This window comes from Maniola hyperantus, chromosome 4 (assembly GCF_902806685.2).
Source record: "Maniola hyperantus chromosome 4, iAphHyp1.2, whole genome shotgun sequence".
NCBI classification, from domain to species: domain Eukaryota; kingdom Metazoa; phylum Arthropoda; class Insecta; order Lepidoptera; family Nymphalidae; genus Maniola; species Maniola hyperantus.
In genome coordinates this window covers 31,825-52,705 of record NC_048539.1, presented here as the reverse complement: position 1 = coordinate 52,705, position 20,881 = coordinate 31,825, and the positions used below count along the sequence as shown (strand labels likewise).

The window sequence follows — 20,881 nt, the reverse complement described above, 5'->3', positions numbered from 1 at the left end:
AATGCGTTGTTAGCGTATGTCTTCGCCATGTAGCTATCTATAGGTACGTCAAATATTAGTGAATCCGTCCCGGGGCGGTGCAGTATCGGATTGTGGATTGTAGACTTCAAACGTAGAAACAATAATACATAATAGGTAGATGTGTAACCGCGTATGAGACAGCGATAGCATGACGTCACGAACACGACAATCAATACCATTGTTTAGTAGTCAATATTTGTATTAACCGATCAACAATATTATTTGTATTAAACGTTTTTTACGTTAAAACAAGTAAATAACTCATGAGAAATACAATTAAGCCACGAATTATCAAAGTTTGTTTTGCAACTTCTTGTATGTATTCTTGAAAAAAACCAGTTACATGATAAGGGACAAAAAATAGGTTAGCTGCGTCTCTGTTTATCACATCAGTAACTTTATCTGTGATCTCTTTTTAGTGCGAATGAGAAAGCAAACGTTCCTGCATCTACCTTTATTACTCTATCTACGACTTCAAACTTTGCGGCATATAGAAAGCTGCAAGCAATTGTATCTGCCGCAGCCGCAGCCGCAGCTGCAGCCGCAGCCGCAGCCGCAGCCGCAGCTATCAGCCACAGTTCACACAGTGGAAGTGGTAGGTCTGGCAAATGGCAATCATCACGATGTAAGTCAAATTGTTTAGATGAAGTCGTTCAATCGAGATCATCAGAAGTAGGAGCAGAAGTCCAAATACTTAGTACTTCTATAGGTACTTAGGTACTGCTAATGATCTTCGTTAAGAATTCTAGGTTTTATTTCCTACCAATAATATATGAGTAATAAAATACCTAATTACGAACCGAAGCTACCAATAGGTATTCTGAGGTAGTCGAAAATTTGATAAGCAAAATCAATAGAATAGAATAGAATATAATGTTTTTTTTATTCATGTAAACTTTTTACAAGTGTTTAGAAATAGTCAGGTAGTTTTAATTTAGAAATCTTACTCACTTATAGGAATCAGACATGAGGATTGAGGAGCATTGTTTACCGAAATGTTACTATTAGCTAATGGCCACAAACAAACCTCCGTTGTTCTGACTCGCCGTATTTACAAGGGTAATTATAACTTTATTGTAAGTAGGTATATATTAGTACATATACCTATTTGTTATAATATTCACTCACATACTTCAAAGCATATGTCCTTGCGAGTACCTACCGGCCACCACACAAGGAAGTTCGAAGGAAAATCACTAATGATCAAAGCTTTGTTCTTCGCCACAATACTTTACAAAATGACATTGAATTTATTATGTATGGAAAATGATGGGAATTTGTAAATTGTTTACTTCGTCCTGTGCCTAGTACCAAGGCAGTAGGCAGTAGGCAGTAGGCACCTACCTCCTTTAAATTGTTGATATTATTGTTGGTGCGGTGGTGCCTTCACAGTTGTGCGATATAATAATAGTATAATAACACCTAAGTTATAAGTAATAGGCACCTACCTACTACTTAGGTGTTACATAAAACATTCAACCAGTTTTGTGTAGGTCTAGCTCTAGCTAGTAGCTAGTAGTTAAGTAGGTACCTACCTAGGCAATCTATCACGAGAAGGCCGCTCAATTAAATTAATTGTCTGATACCTAAGCATCGATGTCTACCTACTTAATTTTAATTTGGTTTAATTAGGATAAGATATTTTCTAGGATCCTACGCTTGATAAATAAGTAGGTAGGTACGGTACATAAACACTATTGGGATTTAAATAACTAAGAGACTCTTTCCAAAACAATTAAATTATGAGATAGGTAGGTACAATTAGCCCCGTTTGGGGAAAGTTTTCATTTTTTCGAGTTTTTGGGGCAAACAGTCCTAAGTAACAATACAAAGTAGGGTGCCTACCTAACTTTTTTTTCAGTTTAATAAGTTAAGTAGGTCTTCTATCTAGGTACTTAGTTTGTAATGTTCAGTAGGAAATGGTTTGGAGAAGAGCATACCAACAAGAGGCAGATACCTACCTACTGTACGGAATTCCTCTGAGGAGTTCATTCATTGATTTGAATTTAAATCACAATCACTCGTCACCAGCCGTTTGATGTGTTCTGAAGTATCGTTAAATAGGTAGATAGGTACTATTTAGGACTGCTAGAGGAAATCTCTCGAGTAGCGACGAGTAGTTCTTTATGCATGAATTTTTGTTTTAAGTGGTAGGTATATGAATAAATAGATTATTATAGGTAGGTAGGTGCTAAGTAAATAAGAAAGATAATTATTTTCGCGTCTGCGACTGACTGCAAGAAGTAAGTAACTCACCCGTCGTGCGCGAGGTGGTGGTGGTGGTGGTGGTCCTGCGCGTAGGGCGGCGGCGCGTACGCGTCGTAGTGCAGCGCGCGGTAGTCGTCGCGGCGCTCCGGCGACGGGCTCAGCTCGGGGCTGCGGCGCAGGAAGCCGTCCGTGGAGGAGGGCTTGAACAGCGCCTCGTCCAGCGGCGCGTAGGCCGCCACGTCGCGCGCGTGCGCCGGCCGCAGCTCCTGGTAGCGCGGCGCCGCGCCGGGGGCGTAGCCGTACGCCGGCGGGCTGTCCGCGCCGCTCTCCGCCGCGCCCTCTGCACACACACACACGCAGTCAGGCGCCGCCTCCACTGACATGCTCATTGATGTCACCCACGCTTCCAACTGCCACCACACTACCGACAGCGAATACGCTCTCTAATATCTGCCATACCGATACGTCTTTACACACGATTACAAATAATGAGATAAAAAGAAGCACATAGCTACCTCCCTATCTACTCGTAGTAAACAAACCGCATCATGAATGAACGAGAGCCTTAGCGCAGCGTGTGACGTCACTCGCTTACCTTTGGTGCTATTGTTGTTGACTTCTGCGATGAACGCGTCCAGCTCGAAGGTCTCCGGGCGGTGGTGCCAGTGCGGCCACGCGTCGTGCAACATGCTCACTGTCACTTACTGTCGGACCGCGCGTGCTCTCCACGCGGCGCTCGCGTGCGTACTGCGCGCGGTGAGCTGCGCGCGCGCACGCCGCCCGCCCCCCTCCGCCGCGCCGCACCCCCGGCGCCGCCCCCGCACGCACACATGTCCGCGCACCCTCCATCCAGCCCTGCCGCAGGGACGAGGGTGCCAGAGACTGTCCCCTTGCTCCTCGATCAATGTATATCTATTTTATTATAAACCAAAATATATCTACCTACCAATTTACCTAACGCCTTCAAAAGTTAAATAATATAATATCTACCTGTCTCAAATAGTTTTGGAAATTAGGAATAAGTAGGTATGATAATATTAGGAAAAACTGTCAAACTCAGGTAGGTAGCTAGGTATCTACGTATAAGTAGCTTCCTATCTGATTAGGGAAGACAAATCACTACCTTACCTAGGTATATTGATCTAAGTAGGTAAGTACCTACCTATCTGTAGTTTAAGATTGATGAACTTATATGAAAACTGTACCTACTGAAGGTACCTACTACCCATTTATTTTTATAGAGTGATTGGTTGCCTATTTACAATTACCTAACAAAACAGAAGTGTCGGTAAGTAGGTAGGTACACCAAAACGGATCTGTTATCATAATTTGCCCCGCCATTGGGGTAACTTGTACAAAGGATGGGGCAAATAATACCTAGCAGTAAATAAAACGAAAAACAAGCTTATTTCGCAGTAATCCGTCACCTATGAGAACAAAAACGTGCATTCACAAAATTGATCAATTGCTCTTTATGATAGGTAGTTACCTACCTACCTACCTACCTACCTACCTAGGCACACAAACATATTACCTAATTAGGTACGCCTACTTCGTATTTCATTATTTGTAGAAGTTAATAAATCTAAAACTAAGCCATATATCTATTTATTACTCTATTATCTATGCCCTAAAATAAATTAGATTATTATAATTATATTTATTTTGAGTGTTGTGACTTGAAAATCTCCATTTTAACTATACCTTCCTAAGTAGTACCTACGTAGATGGTAGTAAGTGGCAGTAGGGCAGCTCGCACATAGTCGCTCAGCTGATCGCTGCAGCGCGAGGCGCGACAGCTCGGCTGATAGCACTATCGCGCGACCTAGGTACTTACGTCACACCGCAGCACGCTACCACGCACTGCCGCCAACACGTTACACTCACCTGCTGTCAAGGAACTGAATCCTCGAGGAATACCGTCCTATAGGTAAGCCCGTATCTAGGTAACCAAACATGATTGGTGACATCAATTCGTTCCTGCCTACATGGCTGAGGGCATACCAACAAATCCCAGTTCTCTAAAATAGCGATACCTACTCCATACTGAACTTAATTCAGGTAAAACACACCTGAATATAGACACCTAGTTCTGAGGGTGACATCTACCACCGAATAGGTAGATACCTAATCATCGAGCTCCGAGTAGGTATAAACCTAAACATTGCAATCGCAGGATCTCCGTCTCGAGTGACCAAATGTTTTCACCTTATTAGGTAGGAAATTAATATTGTAAAAAAACGTAGACAGTAAATTAACCGCTAATCGCAATGAAATATGTTTTGAAAGTAACTGGATCCGCCGACAGACACTATGACAAAAATTGAAAAAAAAGCGATAAATCTACAGGCAATAACAATAATATCTGTCATCACCCATGAGAAGTCCGCCAATGGTTCCGCGAAGCGACTGGCGCGCTATAAACATGTCCGTCGCAGCTCGCAGGCGACTCGCGCGCCACAAATCATCAGCGCCTAGTGCCGTCTCCCGGGAACCTATCAATTTTATCGCATTAGCGGCAAGGGCGCTGTAAATCTGTGCGGGGGCAGTTTTTCTCGCTTCCGAGTATCGCGAGGAGAAAAAACTAGCTTGCGAGCGCGGCGCCCCGCGGCGCTGCCACAACAAACACGCTGCTCTGTTGTGAGCAGGGATTAGCGGCTCATGATTTACACCAGCAGCCCCCTGTCAAACATCACATGCGACGTCTGACATAATATCCGGACACAATAGGATAAACTCTCTGCCGCTCAGTGTGCCGAGAGTTGTGCACATGTTGCTCCGTAACAATGCGGCACCAACTTGCCTCTTACTTAGTAAGCTGCAGACCTGGGAGGCAGAGTGGGATTGACGTGAGGCAGTAGACAACGAGCTGCAGGTGAGTGCGCGGAGTGTCGCAGCAGACGGCAGCGCGGGAGGTGAGCCTGCGAGATTGCGCTCGTCCTTGCCGATAAGATAGGCGGCGCGCGCGCAGATATCGCCTGCCGCCTGCCACAATGAACTTGGCACAGCGCACACTCTAGCGCGTCACGTCTGTACACAAACCTTAGCTAATTACCTACTCGATCAGCTGTTGTGATTGTGCCACACGACTGACGCAATCTATCGCAGCAGCTATCTGCCAGTTGAAGGCCGATGCTCCACGAGTGGAACACTACTGGCACTACACATTCAGCGGACAAAGTAACATGAATGCTTACACGTTTAGCCTGTTGTGTACCTATTAGCGTACTAGATGCCCGCGACTTCGTCCACGTGTATTCAGGTTTTTTTTAATCCCGTGGGAACTCTTCAATTTTCCGGGATGAAAAGTAGCCGCCTATGTCCCTCCCCGGGATGTACGCTAACTTTGTACTTAATTTCATCAAATCGGTCAAACTGTTGTACCGTGAAAAGTTAGCAGACAGATAGACAGACAGACACTCTTTCACATTTATAATAATATTAGTATGGATATCCTATTGTTAAGCCGGCGAAGATACCTAGTGGAACAGGAATTATTATCCTTGCAGCGAACTAATGTGTTAATGAGTTCGAAGAAGGTGGTACCTCGTGCCCCGGACCTACTTACCTACTTGTCTACTCGCGAATACCTTCCTGAGTTCTTAGTGTGCCCGTCGATATATATTGCTTAGGTACCTATTGATTTAGGATTAGGAGATCTAGCTAGTAAGGATGCAAGTACCTACACCCAACGACCACGGGAGTTTACTTCTTCAATTTAATTTCTAATCGAGTTCGTATCCGACATTGATTACACGTTGCTTTGATAGTAAACAATGCAGTCTATACAAAATATGGATCCAAGGAAATCGACTTCAAGTATCATCAATACTTGTGACTGCTAAAGATTTTCAACACCATTTCCAAGGATGCCACGTCAGAGAGAAGTACCGAGGCCGATCAGAGGTCGTGCATGGCAGCTACTTACTGGTAGCATGCATGGTGGCGCCGCGCCGGCCCGCATGTCGGTTCCGGCGAGCGCTCTCGTCCATCCGTTGCTGTTTGTTGACGGTATCGCACACACGCCGTCGTTGTTGTGACGTCATGGGACATTCAGGGCGAACAACTCTATCTCATTTCTACGTTTCTTGTTATATTATTAAAGGACATCAAGATCCAAGTGTGATGGTAGTTTCCTGCAGACCACTAACTTGTCTACTGCAGTAGTCAGCCGTTGTTGTGTCCAGTGCTTTGCAGTGAGATTACCTAAGCTAAAGGTATGAATGTAGGTAGGTATTTACTTAGTTGGCAACATCTCTAACAATCTTACTTTCAAATTTTTATTTTTATCGGTTGGTAGGTAACACCAATATTTTAATGCAAATTTTGGTATGGATATAAAAATATCGCATTTCTAAAAGCAATTATATAATTTTAGATAACTTAACAATATTGTCAGACCAAACAAAGTTTTGAAGTTTTTTCTAAAGTCTCTACATGTTGCTGGTGAGTGGTGACTTGGTGACTTGGTGAGACTGGCGAGGGTGACTAATGCTCCCGGAATTACATGAGCTCAGCACAATGGCGCAGAGGGCAACTCACCTTCCGCTCAATATTTGGGTTATTACTCACCGCTGCAACATATATACTCGGCTGCAGCGCTGCGACAGGATGTACCTACTGAGTTGCCCTTTGACATCCGCCCCGCAGGCCCTACTCTACATAGGTCGGTAGATACCTGATAGTATTATGTACTACCTAACCTATTGTTAGAGAAATAATAGTTTTTTGACTAATAACAATAAATTCATTAATCTTCCGTTCAATCCGTTCACTGTTTGTTAAGTAGGTACTTTGGAATTGAACATCTTTTCTGTCATAAACTAAACACAGATTATGCAGGTTATTATAACCTAACTATTGTACTTGCGATATATCAAATAAGTACCTAGGCATCATCAATGATTGGTTGCTAATTTGTTTTATGTTAAGTATTTCAATAATCCGAATAAAATACATTAGCTGGGTAGGTAGGCAGGTAGGTAGGTAGGTAGGTAGGTAGGTACAGCTAAGTTGACCAGTTTACATATTACAGTAATCACTGATCACTCGTCATTAGCAGAGTAGGTACATGGACAAACAAAGTAACGGTGCACTTAATATGTTCAGTAATTAGGTACCTATATAAACAGACACAGTTAATTACACGAGTAACTCGACGCCGACGCCCAACTGTAACTAACTCGTGATCATTTGGATTTGTCTGTTGGTTTTGGATTGTTATATTGTTGTAGACGCTGGCAGCTGGCTGGTGGGTGGGAACTAGACAGTGTGACTGAGTGTGTGTGAGTGTGTGATGCGTGTGCAGAGGGCAGCTCGATTATGGTTAAATAATATCTAGGTACCTACTTATCATTTTATCAGTATTTTAGTATTTAGTAGGTACCCAAGTACTACCTACTTGATGTACCTAAATATAGTTTGTAGGTTCTGCATAGGTACCTAGGTAGTTAGTACCTCTGTAGTTTGTCGGCGACCGTCGAATGAAAGAGGTTTGTTGTCGAGGAGGGGTGGGAAGGGAGGGCGGAGGGGCGAGGAGGGGGGGGGGGGGGGGGGACGGTGACAGTTTTAAATAAATAAGATATTAATATTTTGAAGCGCAGGCCGGAGGTCGAGCCTTATCAGCTCGCCTGCCCCCCCCCCCCCCACCGCGCGCCGCACACATGACCCGCGCCGACACCGCTCGCAGTTACCAATATTGAACGATTCCAAACGTTATAAGTAAGTCATAATAATTATCTATTAACAATAATGAAGTAGGTAGGTACCTATACTTATTTGTTACTGTAGTGTGTACTGTAGTGTGTACTGTAGGGTCACGTGTGGTACCTACTACAATATACCTATATGTAGCTTAATTATGATGCAGTATCTATGTCCTACCTGCTTACCTAGCCGATCTATAGAATCTACGAAGGTAGGTACCTATTAGGTAATTATTTTTATCAATTGCTGGCCCTTTCCAAAAGCGAGAAGGCACGCACCTATGTACCTACCTAACTATTACCTACATGCACTGCTGCAGCCGCGGTGCAGTCGGCCGCAGAAGTGGCGCCATTCATCGTAACTGTAAAGTGAGGCCAGCCTTATCGCTATCGACTCCGCGTAAACGTAACGCTACAATCAGCCTAACTTACATGGCTAATTCCTTCCTACCTATTCATACGTAGGCAAGTCATTACTAGCGCGGACATTTTCAGTATCTACTATGTGATATGTCTGTGTTGAAATGAACATTATGAAGCCGAATCGATGTTGTGTGAAGTTTACGTAAGCGCGTAATCTGTGACCCGCCGTCGCGCGCCGCCTTATCGCGCTCCTCCTTAACGACGGCGACGGAACTCGCAGATAACGACATTAGCGATGCCTCGTCATGTTCCCGACCGTCCTGCTGCCTGGGGAGCGGGGACCGAGCGCTCCAAACACCACCAATGATGTAGCTATCTTACCGTTACCATATTGTAGTCGGAGACTGTGTTCGATCAAAACGTAAATGGGTACTTACTTAAAAGTAGACAAATAGGTTCGAAGGTTATCACACTTTGTTTTGACAATGTTAAATACAAAAGCGACTAAAGCCAATTAGCACAGGCATGAGACACGCACAATCAACAATATAGAATTGAATCGACTACCCTAACTACGTATTTGTCCCTTTGACGTTACTATTTGCCCCATCCTGTCGCCTGTGAAGTACAACGTGCCCCAAAACGGAACAGGGATGTAAACGCTGACTTCGTTTGTGAAAACTTTTCTTATACCTAATACCACTATTCAATATTGTAATAAATATAATTGTTTAATAATTTATCAATATTGGAATGCATGAATAATAATAAATGAAATAAATGACCACAGAATAATATAATAGTAGGTACCTAATACTATACCGAATAGGCCATAAATACGCCTATTTATGTATTTTTCGGAGATTTAATGCCAGACAATTATTAAAAAAAAACGACTTTCAATACCACTACAAAGTAAAAAATAACTTTTGTTTGTAGACGTGTATCTAGGTAGGTATGTTGGTAGTATGTTGAAGTCGGGCGAGCTTCAGGCTTTGATTTCTAGTTTCTTTTATCATGCTCGTCCGACTTCATACATACCTAGGTAGGTACTAGGAACATACACGTGTAGAAACAAAAGTTATTTTTTACTTTGTAGTGGTTTTGGAAGTCGTTTTATTTATTTATTTATTTTAAGATTTTTAGTGTAAGTAGTCAAATTGTTTGGTAAATAGGTACCTAAAATATCAATTCACCACCAAAACTTTTCAAATCCACACGGCTTAGGAGATCCTTGCACCTTGCAGCATCAGGACTGAAGAGTTGAGATCCGAAGTTCAATGGTGTAGTCTATGCTTGGCACCAAAAATAATATTGCATCATCCGCAGTTCCTGAATCATTATAGTTTAGGAGTGCTGTACCCTACATCATCAGGGTTGAGGAGTTGGGACTTGGAATCTATGCATAAAGTCGTTGTTTGGTACCTACAACATTAGTTCACTATGATCACTTCCTGAATCTTGATAACTTAGGCGGGCACCATTAGGTATCTTAACTTTTGAAAATATCACGTTGGCGGTCGGTGTGTAGTGTGTAGTGTGACTTGTGCGGTGTGTAGTGTGGTAGTGTAACGTGTGTAGTGTGTAGTGTATAGTGTATAGTGTGTAGTGTGGTAGTGTAGCGGTAGTCGGGCGGAGAAAACTCATTTTCACGCTACACTAGAGTCGTTACAATTTATTGTTCGGTGCTCGGCGCGCGGGCGAGCGCGGGGGTGCGGCGCGGGCGGCGCGGGGGAGTGCGCGCGCGCTTATCGCTCGCCCCCCTCCCCGCGCCGCCGCCCCGCGCCGCACCCCCGCGCTCGCCCGCGGCACCAGCGAATGTGAATCAGGTCGACGCACGGCTCCACTCGCTACATGCTAGGTACATGTTCTCCGCCACCACACATCCACACATCCACACATCCACACATCCACACATCCACACATCCACACATCCACACTACGTACTGGCACATGATGATGGAACGTCGATCGATTTAATGAACAATCATATTAATATCGTTCCTATCTACCTAGGTAGGTACCTACCCTAGCTTCCTACACACTATCATTATTTATTTTTAGAGCCTCAATAGCTCAACAGGTAAAGGAGTGGACTGAAAACCGAAAGGTCGACGGTTCAAACCCCGCCCGTTGCACTATTGTCGTACCTACTCCTAGCACAAGCTTTACGCTTAGTTGGAGGGGAAAGGGGAATATTAGTCATTTAACATGGCTAATAATATTTTTTATAAAAAAAAAAAATATTAGGGTTCCGTACCTACCTCGAAAGGAAAAACCGGCCAAGTGTAGGGTTCCGTAGTCACAATCCTCGAAAAACAGATACCAATAACTCCTTAACCTGTGAACTTTACATAGACCTGATAGTTTTTCTGTAAAATTGATTATAGATATATTATACTACTGCTGTGAATTTTTTCACGTTCCCATATATACTACCATTTGGCTGATAGAGGGGGGGACACTTGACTCTAATAAAAATTAGCACTTTAAAACATCATATTTTACAAACGAATCTAGAAATCGAAAAATGATGACCCACAGTATTTTTAAAAGACCTATTCAACGATACCCCACACTATGGGATAGACGAGAAAAAAAAATTCATCCCCACTTTACATGTAGGGGGGCTACCCTAAAAAAATATTTATCAAAATTTTAGATTTCTAGCACTAATAGTCTCTGAGATTAACCGAGGACGGACGGACGCACAGACAGACAGACGGACGGACATGGCGAAACTATAAGGGTTCATTGTTTACTACGGAACCCTTTTAGGAAACCTATTGGGTACCTATACCTACTCGTTGCCCTAGAATCATGAAATACTAGCTACTGCTCGTGGCTTCGCCCGCGTGGCCTTCAGAAACAAACATTATAGCACCAGCACCGAATAACACATATAACCTTCCAACCCCCATTTCATCCCTTTAGGGGGAGGCTTTTCTCATAGTCGTTTGTTAGCTGACACCTAACCTCAAGAAAAAACCTACCTACTTTACAAACAAGTCAATAATATCAATAATCAAAACTGTCCCATACAATCTTTCATCCCCTATTTTACCACCCTGTTAGCTTATTGAAGTTAGTTTAATGAATTAGACAATATTTGACTCATCCGATGTCACGCGATCTGTGGCGGGGAAGCCATCTTGAATCGATTTGTATAAATACCAGTGTTTGAAGGTTTTTAAGCCAGTCTCGTTCCGACTCGAGACTCAACGACTATTAAATACTTTTGTGTTTAGGTCGATATTTTGATTAAGTGGTTACAATAGCAATTGTGCCCTAATCAAGTTAATATTGCAGTTAGGTTAATATAAAGATTAAATCTCTCAATAAGCCTCTACGCGTTGCGATCTATATCCACGTGCAAGCTTTATATGAGGGAACATTTTAATAACTTATAAAATTAGTTAAATTTAACCTGCTTTTCTGACTTTTGCTTTTAGTTCAGAAGCGGGATCTAACTTACGTTGCCTTAATTTTGCTTTGCCATCTAAACAGTTGTATTTTTGAAAACGCGAGTAATTTAAAGTAAAATTAAAAATATACCCGCAGATATTTTTTTATAAAGTACCCGCAAAATTTTTGTTAAATTTGAACAGTTAGACGCCACCGAGTTTCTTGCTGGTTCTTCTCGCTAGGTCGTGGCAATCCGAACCAGTGGTAGAATCGCTTTAGAATCAAGTAATTTTGTACAGTAGATGATGCAGATTTTGTGTACATCGAATGAGAGGCAAATGTTTAAATTGATTGTTGTGTGATTAAGACTGACAGTGGGCAGTTCAAGGAATGTTTACATGTTTTAATTGCTAATGGGCGAATACCTTCTGTTTTAGTTGTTGTGAACATTACGGGGTCACGCAACAAACAGTTTAGTTGTTGTGAACATGAAGGGGTCACGCAACGGGTAGTCGGTTATTTCACGAGACGTGAAGACGATCAGGAAAGGCCGACTGTTAGCTTATTGAAGTTAGTTTAATGAATTAGACAATATTTGACTCATCCGATGTCACGCGATCTGTGGCGGGGAAGCCATCTTGAATCGATTTGTATAAATACCAGTGTTTGAAGGTTTTTAAGCCAGTCTCGTTCCGACTCGAGACTCAACGACTATTAAATACTTTTGTGTTTAGGTCGATATTTTGATTAAGTGGTTACAATAGCAATTGTGCCCTAATCAAGTTAATATTGCAGTTAGGTTAATATAAAGATTAAATCTCTCAATAAGCCTCTACGCGTTGCGATCTATATCCACGTGCAAGCTTTATATGAGGGAACATTTTAATAACTTATAAAATTAGTTAAATTTAACCTGCTTTTCTGACTTTTGCTTTTAACCCTTATGGGCAAATTTTCCAAAAATCCTGAAACACGTATTTCTTCATTTGTGACCGGAAACCCAAATACGAATTTTCATGCAAATAACTTGAAAAATGACCAACTTTCATACAAACTTCCATTCCCCATTTAACCCACTTAGGGGTGGAATTTCGAAAAATCCTTTCTTAGTGGATACCTACTCTTTGCAAAGAATAGACCCTCCAAATTTCATGTCTTTAGGACCAGCGGTTTAGGCTGTGCGTTGATATATATGTCAGTCAGTCAGTCAGTCAGTCAGGACTTTGAATTTTTTATATATATAGATGGTAGGGTATGTCTTATACCTAGGCTGGGCGCGTTTGGAACCCTCGTAGCTTTAGTTTTAAGTAGGTAGGTACGTATTAATTGTTACCACTAATAGCTATTATCTTACAAATTAACAATTTTGTTGACCATCAGTAAGCGTAAAATATTAGGCAGGTAGGTACGTACCTAGGTACCTACCTATTCTACCTATTCTACCTATTCTACCTATTCTACCTATTCTACCTAGCACACGTGGGGGATATATCAGAAAATCGGGAATTTGTGGTTACATCACAAAAAAATGTGTTGTAAGAACAAATACCTAATTAGTATTTTCAACTTTCAAACTAATAGCTTTGCTAATAGGTACCAAGTGGGGTGTCATATGAAAGAAGGGTTTTAAAACAGAGTTTTTATTTATTTTTATGCATATTAGTTTTTGAATTAACGTGGAAAATGTCGAAAAAATACGACTGCAGTACGGAACCTTCGGTGCGCGAGCTTGACTCGCACTTGGCAGGTTTTTCATTACTTAGCAAGAATTCAACAACTCTGTAGAAAACATTAGGTACTGAGCCGGAGGCACTAGGTACCCGCATGAGCCCTAGCCCCTACCTTCGGCACTCTACTCGGACGTCTGGACCACGTGGACTCTGGGCCCCGGACCCTAGGGTCGATGTCAGGCACGCACTTGTTAACTTTTCGGCGAAGTAAGTACCTATGTGAGTTAATAGTGAAGTAAGTAGTTAGGTATCACTTGCTCTAACGGGGAAGGAACATCGTGAGGGAGCCTGCATGCCTGGGAGGTCTTCACTACAGTCTACACCAAGCATTGATCTATCTTATTTTACATTTTCAATTACGAAGTACCTACTACCTGCTTACCGAGCCTGACTAAACTCCTGCTAAATTACAAATACATTACCTATGCAGAGGGGGCATGTGGCGGCGCGTGGCGTCGCCGCTGCGTCGCCGCTGCGTCGCCGCTGCGTCGCCCGTGTCGCGCGGCGCGCTGGCGGACCCGGGACGTGGACCCGCGCGTAGTTCGGTTGGACACCGGTTGTAGAGCAGCAGATGGTCCTATCTACTCACCCATTCGTTCCGAACATGTTCCCTCGTGTCACACATTTCGGAGAGACTTCGGCGGAACAATATATTCGCAAGTGAAGCAGCTCCTGCGACAGCTGTGCAGCTGTGGAGCTGTGCAGCTGTGCAGCTGTGGAGCTGCGCGCCGACAGCGGGCTGCGCGCGCGCCGCCGCTCGCCGCACTGCTCGGCGCCGCACCGCGCACCAGCGATTCCGCTTTATCTAATCGCCGGATGATAAAGCGCAGCCGCCGCGCCGCCTGCCGCCCCCGGGTGCCGCGCCGCGGGGGCGAAGCGCCGCGGGGGCGAAGCGCCGCGGGGGCGAAGCGCCGCGAGGCTCACCTAGCTCGAAGACGCCGGGACGGAGAGCGCTTCCGAGAATCGTACGCGTGTACGTGATCGTTTCCATTTTGGAGAAAAATTGAAAATGAAATAGTTGCTCGTACCGACCTGCGCGAGCGACGACGCTGCCGCCTGCTGCCTGCCGCCTGCCGCCTGCCGCCTGCCGCCTGCTGGCTGCCGGCTCGTCGCACATATTGTTAGTTAGCACATAAGTACGTCCGCTATATTTTATATCTATTATTCTTATTCATAGATGGCGCAGGAAAATGGATAATTTGGAAGGAAAATGCAATTTGCTAGTGGAACAGTCAGTCAGCCAGTATCGGTTCCGATGGCGGGAGTCGGGACTCACCGAAGTGGTACTCGTGCTTGGGGTCCGCCATGGGGGGAGCTGCGTGCGCGGGGCGCGGGGCGCGTGTCGCATGCCGGTGCGCGGTCGCGAGCGCGCGCTGCGGAGGCCGGCGCGCGAGTCCGGCGCGCGCGTCGCGCCCGTGCTCCGCGCGCCGCCGCCCGCCCGAGCCCGCCCGAGCCCGCCCCGGCGCCGCCCTTCGGAGCCAGGATTCTGCGCCAGGTTCGCGTGGCCACACTCAGCCCCGCGCGGCGCGGAGGGTGAGAGGGCTCGCCGGGTGTAGGGCACATGTAGTCGAACATTTCCGCGCTATCCCATCCCGTAGTTACAAAGTTTTGTAAGGTTGGGTTGTGCTATCTGAAAAACTAAACTAGTTAGCAATATAGTTTTAAATTAACATAGAAAGATTTGTACCTATTGTACAATTATTATTGTTAGTTTATGATTCCGTGGCGTCACCCGGTTCAGGGTCCCAGCTGAAAGTCAGCGCTGTATGTTCTTGCGCAACAAGGCATGCAGCATAATGCTGAGCTGGGATCCATTTTCGGGTTGTGCCACACATGACAGTTTGTTCCGGCGCTTCTTTTGCTTGAAGCGCGTTGGGATGTTCACGTGGAAGACGCGCCAGCATGTGATGTGTGGCACAGTTTTGCTTGAAGCGCGTTGGGATGTTCACGTGGAAGACGCGCCAGCATGTGATGTGTGGCACAGTTTTGCTTGAAGCGCGTTGGGATGTTCACGTGGAAGACGCGCCAGCATGTGATGTGTGGCACAGTTTTGCTTGAAGCGCGTTGGGATGTTCACGTGGAAGACGCGCCAGCATGTGATGTGTGGCACAGTTTTGCTTGAAGCGCGTTGGGATGTTCACGTGGAAGAGGCGCCAGCATGTGATGTGTGGCACAGTTTTGCTTGAAGCGCGTTGGGATGTTCACGTGGAAGAGGCGCCAGCATGTGATGTGTGGCACAGTTTTGCTTGAAGCGCGTTGGGATGTTCACGTGGAAGAGGCGCCAGCATGTGATGTGTGGCACAGTTTTGCTTGAAGCGCGTTGGGATGTTCACGTGGAAGAGGCGCCAGCATGTGATGTGTGGCACAGTTTTGCTTGAAGCGCGTTGGGATGTTCACGTGGAAGACGCGCCAGCATGTGATGTGTGGCACAGTTTTGCTTGAAGCGCGTTGGGATGTTCACGTGGAAGACGCGCCAGCATGTGATGTGTGGCACAGTTTTGCTTGAAGCGCGTTGGGATGTTCACGTGGAAGACGCGCCAGCATGTGATGTGTGGCACAGTTTTGCTTGAAGCGCGTTGGGATGTTCACGTGGAAGACGCGCCAGCATGTGATGTGTGGCACAGTTTTGCTTGAAGCGCGTTGGGATGTTCACGTGGAAGACGCGCCAGCATGTGATGTGTGGCACAGTTTTGCTTGAAGCGCGTTGGGATGTTCACGTGGAAGAGGCGCCAGCATGTGATGTGTGGCACAGTTTTGCTTGAAGCGCGTTGGGATGTTCACGTGGAAGACGCGCCAGCATGTGATGTGTGGCACAGTTTTGCTTGAAGCGCGTTGGGATGTTCACGTGGAAGAGGCGCCAGCATGTGATGTGTGGCACAGTTTTGCTTGAAGCGCGTTGGGATGTTCACGTGGAAGACGCGCCAGCATGTGATGTGTGGCACAGTTTTGCTTGAAGCGCGTTGGGATGTTCACGTGGAAGAGGCGCCAGCATGTGATGTGTGGCACAGTTTTGCTTGAAGCGCGTTGGGATGTTCACGTGGAAGACGCGCCAGCATGTGATGTGTGGCACAGTTTTGCTTGAAGCGCGTTGGGATGTTCACGTGGAAGAGGCGCCAGCATGTGATGTGTGGCACAGTTTTGCTTGAAGCGCGTTGGGATGTTCACGTGGAAGAGGCGCCAGCATGTGATGTGTGGCACAGTTTTGCTTGAAGCGCGTTGGGATGTTCACGTGGAAGAGGCGCCAGCATGTGATGTGTGGCACAGTTTTGCTTGAAGCGCGTTGGGATGTTCACGTGGAAGAGGCGCCAGCATGTGATGTGTGGCACAGTTTTGCTTGAAGCGCGTTGGGATGTTCACGTGGAAGACGCGCCAGCATGTGATGTGTGGCACAGTTTTGCTTGAAGCGCGTTGGGATGTTCACGTGGAAGACGCGCCAGCATGTGATGTGTGGCACAGTTTTGCTTGAAGCGCGTTGGGATGTTCACGTGGAAGACGCGCCAGCATGTGATGTGTGGCACAGTTTTGCTTGAAGCGCGTTGGGATGTTCACGTGGAAGAACGCGAGCATGTGATGTGTGGCACAGTTTTGCTTGAAGCGCGTTGGGATGTTCACGTGGAAGACGCGCCAGCATGTGATGTGTGGCACAGTTTTGCTTGAAGCGCGTTGGGATGTTCACGTGGAAGAGGCGCCAGCATGTGATGTGTGGCACAGTTTTGCTTGAAGCGCGTTGGGATGTTCACGTGGAAGAGGCGCCAGCATGTGATGTGTGGCACAGTTTTGCTTGAAGCGCGTTGGGATGTTCACGTGGAAGAGGCGCCAGCATGTGATGTGTGGCACAGTTTTGCTTGAAGCGCGTTGGGATGTTCACGTGGAAGAGGCGCCAGCATGTGATGTGTGGCACAGTTTTGCTTGAAGCGCGTTGGGATGTTCACGTGGAAGACGCGCCAGCATGTGATGTGTGGCACAGTTTTGCTTGAAGCGCGTTGGGATGTTCACGTGGAAGACGCGCCAGCATGTGATGTGTGGCACAGTTTTGCTTGAAGCGCGTTGGGATGTTCACGTGGAAGACGCGCCAGCATGTGATGTGTGGCACAGTTTTGCTTGAAGCGCGTTGGGATGTTCACGTGGAAGAGGCGCCAGCATGTGATGTGTGGCACAGTTTTGCTTGAAGCGCGTTGGGATGTTCACGTGGAAGAACGCGAGCATGTGATGTGTGGCACAGTTTTGTAAATAATGTCTTTTCTACCTTTCTACCTTTCTTTCTTTCTATCATGGCAATACTCGGTATATTATTATGTACCGTATTATAATATAATATATATAGGAATAGGATCACTTTGTTGTCTGTTTGTCTGTCTGTCGGTCTGTCAAGAAATCTACAAGGTACTTCCCATTGACGTAGAATCATGCAGGTCTTATAGCAGACATTTGGGGAAAAATCTGAAAACCGTGAATTTGTGGCTACATCACACAAAAAAAAGTTGTGGTCTATAGGTAGATACCTATATACTATAAGAACTATACCTACTGTTGAAACTTGGTAAGTAGATGTATTCTGTGAACCGCATTAAGATTTTCACACAAAAATAGAAAAAAACAAGAAATTTTGGGGGTTCCCCTACCTTACCTACTTACACACCTTACCTACTTACACACCTTACCTACTTACACACCTTACCTACTTACACACCTTACCTACTTAGAACAGACTGAAACTCAAATGTTGTTTTCATCAAGCCCAAACGTGTGAGGTATCTATGGATAGGTCTTTAAAAATGATATTGAGGTTTAGTGCTCAGCAAAATGCTATACCTATCAAAGTTATCTCCATTTCAAAGAATATCTATCTATCATTTATTATTAGCATTACTTTCATTAATGATTATTTTCTTATAACGACATCTAGCTTCAAACGGTGTCGTATGGTTGTTACTACCCTTTTCTGTGGTTGAAGACTTTGTTAGCGAAGTAATGTCTGAGTATGCCGACAGATGGCACCGATATCAAGTTTCTAACCAGCCGAGCCGCGTGTTTTAAATTTATTTACTACTACACCTTGGACGATCTAACCTATGGACTTGTAACGCGCCTAATATTACGAATAAAAATTTCTGTCACTTTTGGTGCGGGACGAGGAAACACTACATAGACAACTTGACACACTCACTCAACAAAGTTTTGTGTCATTATTAACACACACATATCTAAATCTTCAACACTACTACATTTTACGCACACTAATAAGTTATATACATCAACATACAAAGACATTACGAGTGTAAGACAGTCAAATTGATTTGCGATGCTACCGTATCGATATTTTAAAATATATCGATAGTTTTTCAGAAACAAAAGTAGAAGTAAGAATTTATTACTCGTATTTAATTACTTAAAACCAGTGTTTGGTCAGCGTAGCGTATTCTTGCATACATTCACCTCACTTAATAGGTAATTATCCCAAAAACTAATAATGCAACGTAAAAATAAGAAAAATATTTATTTAAAAAATATGCACATACTTTTTTACTTATTTTATATCATTTTTAATCTTTTGTATTTTTTATATAACGAAATTTTCATTTAAAATTTCGATAGTGAAAATGTGCTTATTAATGACTTATATTATTATATAATACAAAATAAACCTGACCGCGCAAAAGCCTACCAAACATAATTAGTAGGTATATCAATCAATAAAATGTTTTTTTCTTTCCAATCAATCATTTATTTATTGCACATTGGGTTTACATGGTAATTCCAATATGGTGTACTCTTTGTCCAAAAAAATTAAATGTAAGTTATTAAATATTACACGTATTGCCCTTACAAATTAGCAATGCAAAAATTTTCTCAATACCTGCCGCTTTTACCCCACAGCAAAATTCCATAAGACAGATATTATGATACTATGAAAATAAATTAGTAAACACACACGGTGGCCTCTTATATTTTTAACACGTCAGTTATTTACCATTAGGTTAATGTTATATATATTCTTGGCGATTCTCTCTGTAAAAATATCGAAATCTGTAAAAATAAAACGATTATGATAAATTATTACCTAATCCTCATCCTTGAGAAAGGTACACCTTTTAGCTACAAATTACCCAGTTCAGAGACACCCTACCCCGTTTCTCGCCTATCACTAAAATTGCGTTGCTTTAATATTTTTTTAAATGTATTAAGTACGTGAAATCACAGAAATCGACCAGTTTTATTACAAGTATAGGTAGCGAAAAAATTGTGGTAATTAATAATAACTATTCTTTACTTGACTTGAAGACGGTAATTTAGTCGTTAATAATAAAGAAAATGTTTTCATCGATATCGATAATCGAACCGCAATCACTATCACATGATTCTTAAAAATCGAACCTTATGTCCTATGCAATTGAATCTAATACTGAAAAATTTTGTAAAAATAACACTATAGTCTCGTGGGGAGTGCGGTATACTATAGACGGAGAGCCAGGGCCCAAAATACTGTTTGAATTTACTAAGGCTAATTTTTTTATAGTTCATTAGAATGGTTGCGTACACAAACATACTGCGGTCAGTCAAGTGAACCTGAGAACAGTGACTCAGGTGCGCTATCAAAGGTGTCGTACCTGCGAGGTAATAAAATGAATTTACTAAGGCTGAAAATTGTTATATAACTTGTATATTGCATATAAATAAAAGTTGTAATGGTTAGTCAGCAGAATATGGGGACAGAGCTGGTCAGTATGCGCAAAAAATTAGCCTTAGTAAATTCAAACAGTTTTTTGGGCGCTGGCTCTCCGTCTTTAGTATACCGCACTTCCCACGAGACTAGTGTTATTTTTACTACTACGTAATTTCATGCTGTTCACGCGTATTCAAATTTTAACCTAATTTGTATATAACGAGGGTTGCAATTGTTTAGAAAAAACAAAATATAGTCTCGTGAGAAGTGTGACTCGTTTCTACCGAATTATTACGTACTCAATTACTGAATCGGTAAAGTTCTCGATTGTTATTTTATTATAATAATTTATGTAATTTAATTTATAGAAAGCGTTTATTACACCAAAAATACTTACTTATGAAATGAAATTCCATCTTTTTGTAAATTTGATGTGTTTGATTTGTTCTTGCACTCACTAACGGCACAAACAGGCATTTTTCACCCAGCGTGTAAGACGTCGTCACACATCGAAAACGATTCTGACAATGACAAAATCGATTCCGCAAACAGTGTTTATAAACGCAGTGGATTAAAAATCCATTACTATTGACAGAGGGGAATAATCATGCGAGGCGCGTCCTTAGGTTAGATCGTCCAAGTACTACACCCATGCTTTAAATCCTCTATAAAAGATTCTGAAACAGTTAGCTTGTTGCCAACATTAAAACACCCATATCTTAATAACCATTAAAGGATTGCTGCCAAATTAAAATATAATTTTAATCAGAATTTAATTAGGTATC

General features: G+C 43.6%; 1 protein-coding gene across 11 annotated transcripts in view; it reads right to left on the bottom strand.

Annotated features, from left to right (window-relative positions):
* Window positions 1-14,814, bottom strand: part of LOC117996942 (transcription factor BCFI-like) — a 206,472-nt gene extending 191,658 nt beyond the window's left edge. For 3 of the 11 annotated variants that reach the window (XM_069498117.1, XM_069498126.1, XM_069498127.1), the window contains exons 1-2: window positions 2,825-3,057; window positions 2,278-2,569 (exon numbers count right to left, since the gene is read on the bottom strand). In XM_069498117.1, coding sequence (XP_069354218.1) covers window positions 2,278-2,569; window positions 2,825-2,918 — 386 coding nt within the window. In that variant the 5' untranslated portion in view covers window positions 2,919-3,057. Of the gene's footprint in view, window positions 1-2,277; window positions 2,570-2,824; window positions 5,249-14,021; window positions 14,187-14,708 lie in introns of those variants that run through there. The other 8 variants (XM_069498119.1, XM_069498125.1, XM_069498120.1 and 5 more) reach the window with 6 other exon arrangements.
* Window positions 14,815-20,881: the final 6,067 nt, after the last annotated feature.